Here is a 6,618-nt window from a genome sequence, read left to right as displayed (position 1 = left end):
CTCTTGAAGCAACAATGTACATTTTGCAGGAATACATGCACATGAAAGACACTGGGATTGCTGCCTGGGGTGGGTGGAGTAGGGAGATGGGGATAAAGGGAAATAAAACGAGAGGAGGGAAGGCACTGAGATTTAAAGAGATGATGTAATTTACCCTAAATGATGTAATTAGTAAGTGGTGTGTAATAATTTGAACAGAGAAGTCACACAAAAGCCCCAGGCCATTATTCCATTACATCCTGCTGCTTTTGCTCTTTTTTTTCTTTTTGGCTTTTAACAACGGAATTTACTAGTTTATAAGCTTCCAGTTACCTCACTGTGAACACACTGCTTTTTCCTCTTGAGTGGAAACAACAAAAACAACAACAAACAAGGGAAATGTGACTTCTTAACAATTCTTCCAGAGGGTTGCTAGGCTGTTTAATTTGCCACTGGGAAGTAATGCATGTGCAAGATTCACACAAATCCAGTCTCCTCCCACGGGCTTTGCCCTTATTAGACGTTGTCTTTACTGGGTGATTTCAAGTAGCAGGAAAAGTAAGGCAAATTAACTCAACTCATTTTGTAAAGATTCTATCAGGGTGAATTTTTTCCTAATATCCTTGCTACTCAAAGTGGTCTGCAGATTAGGATCTTGAATCTGTTAAACATACTGAATCTCTGTCCCACTTCACACTGAAGCAGCATCTGCAGTTTCACATGATCCCCAGGTGATTCATGGGTATGATTAAGTTTGAGAGGAATGGCCCTAAAACACTGCCACTGACCGGCATTGACAGCATTTTTAAAGCTTCCAGTAAAACTTAACACTTGTTTTATAGCTTATGAAGTTTCTTTACCAAGGTGATTTCATTTCAATTTACCATTATGTTTTTATCTCAGTCGCAATGTAAAATTATTCTAATGATGAAATTAAGGTCCAGATAAAAATCCTACGGCTAGAGGAAGCTTAAATTCCAAGTTTAGTCTCAGCAACTGGGGTAATACATTTTAGTTATTAATGGTGTAGCAAATGCATCACTAGTATGCATGGTGATTTCAGGTAATAATTGTATTTTATTCTCATACGTATTAGCAAAAATATAATTAACAAACTGCTGGGGTTTTCATAGTTATTCTTGCTAAGGAAGGTTTTTTTAAGAAATTGAATTGCTTTAAATAAAATAAATTCAAGTTTAGTGTAGACATGACAAAAACTGTAAAGGTGACTCCTGCATGCCTGGAGGTTAGAAAATACTTCCTTACTTTATATGATAGATGTCATTCCTCTTTCATTTGTAGCAATGTCAAGATTCCACCATTTGAGTGGCAAGTTTTACTTGGAGTAATTTTTATTTACCAGGAACATCCTATGCAACGTATTGGTAAAACATGAATTTTTTTAAAAAGTGACTTAAGGGTGCATGGGTGTTTCAGTGGTAGAATGCTTGCCTGCCATGCTGGAGACCCAGGTTTGATTCTGGTCCAACCCCACCCCCCACCCCCGCCAAAACAAACAAACAAACAAACAAACAAAAAAAACTGAAAAGAAAGAAATTAAAGTTCTTTCTTGAGTATTTTTCCCTGAACAGCCTTTGTAATGTGTCAATGGTATTTTTCCTAAGCCAAACTTATGACTTAACGTGAACAGAAATGAAGCAGCTGCTGTACTCACTCCTATTTTAAGAGCCCAGGAGCCATCTTACAATATTTGAAATTGCAAGTACTTATTTTGAAAAGGATTTTCAACTGACCACTATGAAATCAGAGTATAAATCTCTTCAAAAAGAGAAATGTGAAAGGGTAATTATGGAACTCCTGCTCTGCTTTGATTAAAAGGAAACATAATTCACCATTTAGTGTGGACAAGGAGTCTTGTACATTTTACTCAGCTGCCCTCCTATGAAATTTTTCTCTGTGCTGCTAAGAAAGGGAAAGTTCAATGACACTTATAATCCAGGCAGCTAAACTAAGAGCTTTAGTTACTAAACCAGACTCTAGGAAGAGTCCTAGCAAGATAAAGTGCGACTGCACTGTTCTCCATTACAGGTTCTTTAACCTCTGCTGTGTTCTCACACCCTCAGTGTAGAGTTGTTTTGCTGAAGAACCTCTTTATACGTTTGGCATGTAACCTCTGAAACCCAAGCTTGTGTTAACGCCAAGGCTATTAAGCACGTGTTAGGCTCTAATTTCATGGGGTCATAATATGATGAATGTTGAAAATAGTATTAGTTTATATATTGGGCCTGTTATTAGTTAGGGGGTCCAGGTGTTTTGTTTTTTCCTATTTCCTTGTTCTTCCAACTTATACTCTGGAAATCTTCATGGGAACTGGGTAAAAAAAAAAAAAAAACATTTAGTATGCCCTCCCCAGCTGTTTTCATCAATATGCCTCCAGCCTTCTCTTATCAAATATAAAGCTGTTTCTACTGTATCACCACAGTGGCTGCAACACAAAGCCAAGATGTTTTCATTTTTCTGTTCTTTATTGTTTGCTTCACAGACTTACTTCTAAGATCCTGGGCTAGGGGGGCCAGCAACACGAGTCCTGCCTCTTTCCCTGTGACACTGGATAAGTTACTTCACCCCTTTGGGATGCTGTTTCTGGGTCGATAAAATGAATAATCAACTGTTCACTAAGATTACCTTTGATTCTGAGCCATGATAATATCCCAAATAAGATTGTAAGATTTTATACATTAGGCATTTTAATAATGCCAGAATATTTCTCTGCTTTTGTTCCTCTCACTTGCTTCATAAACCGTATGAAATGTTGAATAAAATGAGAAGGAAAATGAGACAACCTAACAGTGAAAGGGAGGCACGCATGTTCACCCAGTGACTCTGCTGAGTGGAAGAGATAAGGAAGTCAGGGGAGCTCCCTACAGCCAGGCATTCTGTATTTCCTCAACAGTGAAAAGCAAACTCATATGTGAACTGTACAAACAGTTCCATAGTACTCTATTTAAGGAAAAGGAGAAAAAATGTGACAATATACCAAAGCTGACAAATATGAAAAACAGAACACCAAGAAAACACGTGGTTGGACGGACAATCCACAGCATTTTACTCAAGTGACTCCATCTCATTCAGTAACCTGCCACGCAGTTCCCAGCACCATGAATATTAATATCACTGTGGTTTTTCCTTTGAAAGGACCATAGTTTTAAAAAGTCTGGGCTGCGTTTCCATGAATAACTCTTTACCATAAAGCAACCCCTTAATCACAAGAGAAGAAGAGATAACACTGAGATTTGAAGAAACATATCTCTACTAAAAATTCATAGCTGATAACCTTTTAGGTTTGTATTTTACTGGGCCTTTTGGTGGGGAAGGTGGTGATTGCTTGGGATGATTGCTTCCCCACCCTACAAATGACCTGCCCTGCTGTCTCCATAGAAGGGAAATGAAGATCAGTCCCCAGAGAAAAAGCAGGTGGTCCTTCAGAAAACGAGCCCCAGTGGCTCATCCTACCAGGGTAAAGGGACAGAATCAGTAACCCCTTCCCTTGTCAGTAGTAGTAACTACTAGCAGTCAGTAGTGAAAAGATATAACCAGGTGAAGTGGAGAGGTAGTAACTAGCTAGATAACCCGTGGGTCAGCATCTCTAAAATAGGGATGTGTCTGTTGTTACAGGAAGCTAGAGCTGGGGGGAGACACCTACAGAGTCTGGAGCATGTGACAGAGAAGTGTGTGAACAAAAATACAAGTTTCCTACTGGGGTCCCACAGAATGTGGTATTACCAGACAGGGTTAATCTAGGGCTTTCCTTTGAGATAAAGGTATACTGAATGGGTTCTGCAGTTAGCACATGAAAATTGGTATGATACCGAATAAAAGAAAAGGGAAGTTTTCTTGTTTGTTCAATGAACACTGATAGAGCACCTGTGTGCGAGCCAGTGGGACAGGTGCTGAGGAAAACAAACAAAGCTGAGCTATGGGCCTGACTCACAGGAGCAATCTGGCAGTGGGCATCAGATCTCAGACACACTACAAATTGTGTCTCAGGGGCCCCGGGGAGGGAAGGATCACTTCTGATTGGCAGGATCAAGAAAGTCACCCGCCCCTCCCCCAGTCCCCTCCTTTTGGTTCTCAGCGTCCTTTGTGCTAATGTCTCGGTCTGCCGCGTTCTGGGCACTTGCTAGTCTTATCTTCCTCTGTAATTTGAGAAACAGAAGTGTGAGAGGGTAAGATCTTATAGCTCAGGTGCCTAATAAATATTTATGTGGAATTTATGTTTTTGGAAAAATTGCTCTATTTTGGTCCAGAAAAGTGGGAAAATTTGGGGGAGAGGAGAGCTAAGATGGTGGATGTAAGGCATTCTAATCGGAAGGGAGGAGCAAACGTACCAACAGGCAAATTCAGTTTGACTTGTGACCAGCAGGTAGCGCAGATGAGTTAGAAAGCAGGGCTTTACTTGGATCTGGTGGGACTGAATAAGTTGAAATAAGAAGATAGTGTCACTGGAGTACAAGGTTAAAGCATCTGGACTTTATTTTAGAGGCAAGGAGGAACATCTGAAGGTTTGAGGGCAAGGAAGTGACTTGTTTTAAGCTTGACTTTGGAAAGATTAATGTTGTGACATAGTGAAGTACAGAGAAGTCTGAAATTAGAGGGCTTTGAACAAGTGTGGCTACAGTTGGAGAGGGAAGGATGTCCTGCAGCGATGAAAGAGCTTGGACACTGATGGACAGAAGAGGAGTAAGTCCAAAACAATTGCTGGGTTTTTATCCCAAAAGATGGAGACAACCCCAATACAGTCAAGGACCTTAAAAAGGGAGCTGGAGGCCCTCTGTTAAGTCGATTAGTCTGATCAATTAAAAAGCCAAAATAGTACCTATTTCTCTCTTTAGAAACAATTGGTCTACTCAGGCTTAACCAGAGCATTTGAAAGAATAATGAGAAACAGAGGGTATTACGTAGCATTAAAGGATAGAAGATCATCAAGTAAAGCATCTGCCTCAAAAGATGGGGTTGAATGTCAAAGTGTAGAGAAAGCCATTTGGATATTTTCTTTACGTTTGTTTTTGGCGCTTTGGTCGGTAAGCAATCAAGATGGACAGAGATGCTATTCCAAAGAAGAAAGTCTGTAAGAACCAGAGTAGCTGAGCTTGACCATTCGTGACACCTTTAGACCTAAAAAAGAAAAAAGCAAAAGCAAAGTTTAAACACAAAAATTTAATCTTGTGGTTGAACAGGAATTATTGTCTTAAAAAAATTTTGCTCCTTCCATCTACTCTCATTAAGTTTATTTTGAGATTTTTTTTTCGGCTTCTTAGCTTATTGGTTAGTTCATTTATTTTTCATCCTTCTGATTTTCTAAAAAAAGGATAAAAATGGCATGTTCTGGGGATGCAAGTATAGGTCAGTGGTAGAATTCTCGCCTGCCATACGGGAGACCTGGGTTTGATTTTGGCCTGTGCACTACTCCCCCCTCAAATAAAAAAATTAACAAATGGTGCTGCAGTAATGGGATAATCACATGGAAAAAGGAATGAAGTTGTGAGGCATGCAATGTTGTAAATGAACCTGGGGGGAAATTATGTTAAGAAAAATAAGCCAGAAACAAAAGAGCAAGTATTGTATGGTCTCATTTAGAAAATACTTATAAGAAAATTGAGACCTAAATTGTAATTTTTGTATGCTGTATGTGATCCCCACCATACAGCACACCAAAAAAAAAAGGCATGTTCTTCACTGAGAACCAGTCTGGCACACTGCCCAAGGCACCTGTATTATAAAAGTGCCCCCTGTGATTCTGACGTGCAGATGAGGATAACAAGCATTGGTATGACTTCAGAGCATGAATCCTAGCTTGGCCACCTACCAACTGTGAGCCTGGGCAAGCCAGGCCATTGCTCTCAGAATTGGTGTCCTCATATGAAAAATAGAAATAAATAGTACCTATCTTGTCAACTTTTAAAATTAATGAGATAAAATACACAAAGTGCTTAGTAGAGAGCCTATCATGTGGTAATAATAAACACCTGCAAATATATTTAATTAAAGTGCCTAAAATGAATCACAAAAGAAAATGACCCAACTGCAGTGAATGGTTTGCTACACTCTCATTTGTATATAAATAGGTCTCAATTTGATGACTTTTTATTTAAGAAAAATTTAAAAAATATATATATGTAAATAAAAATCAATGCCATTTTTTCACATTAACAAATTAAAGGAGAAAGATCACATGATCATCTTAATAGACATAGGAGAAGCATTTGATAAGTTCAACATTCATTTTTTAAACATTTTTATTGTGAAATATAACACATAAAAAAGCAATAAATTTCAAAGTACATTCTAACAAGTACTTATAACAGATTTCAACATTTGGTATGGTTACAGTTACAATTTTAGGTTTTTCCTCCCAGCTGCTCCAAAACACTGGAGACTAAAAAAAATTTTCAATATAATAATTCAGTAGTCCCACTTGTTTGTTAAATCCTAACTTCTCTATTATAATTCCTCCTTCACCTTTGATCCTTCTCCCAATCTTTAGGAATATTTGGGTTATGCCCATTCTAACTTTTTTCAGGTTGAAAAGGGGTGTTAACAATATGGGATAGGGGAATGGGACTAGTTGATGGTTCTTGGAGAGACTGGCACCTCTGGGTTTCAGGACTCATCTGGCCT

At 38.7% G+C, this 6,618-nt stretch overlaps 1 protein-coding gene across 6 annotated transcripts in view; it reads right to left on the bottom strand.

Moving 5' to 3' along the window:
* Positions 1-1,560: 1,560 nt before the first annotated feature.
* Positions 1,561-6,618, bottom strand: part of TMEM254 (transmembrane protein 254) — a 32,378-nt gene continuing 27,320 nt past the window's right edge. For 2 of the 6 annotated variants that reach the window (XM_077124769.1, XM_077124768.1), the window contains exon 4: positions 4,449-5,115. In XM_077124769.1, the coding sequence (XP_076980884.1) occupies positions 4,995-5,115 (121 nt within the window). In that variant the 3' untranslated portion in view covers positions 4,449-4,994. Of the gene's footprint in view, positions 2,311-3,313; positions 4,137-4,180; positions 4,412-4,448; positions 5,116-6,618 lie in introns of those variants that run through there. The other 4 variants (XR_013161403.1, XM_077124765.1, XM_077124767.1 and 1 more) reach the window with 4 other exon arrangements.

This window comes from Tamandua tetradactyla, chromosome 13, assembly GCF_023851605.1.
Source record: "Tamandua tetradactyla isolate mTamTet1 chromosome 13, mTamTet1.pri, whole genome shotgun sequence".
Classification (NCBI taxonomy): domain Eukaryota; kingdom Metazoa; phylum Chordata; class Mammalia; order Pilosa; family Myrmecophagidae; genus Tamandua; species Tamandua tetradactyla.
This window is presented reverse-complemented; position numbering and strand designations above follow the sequence as displayed.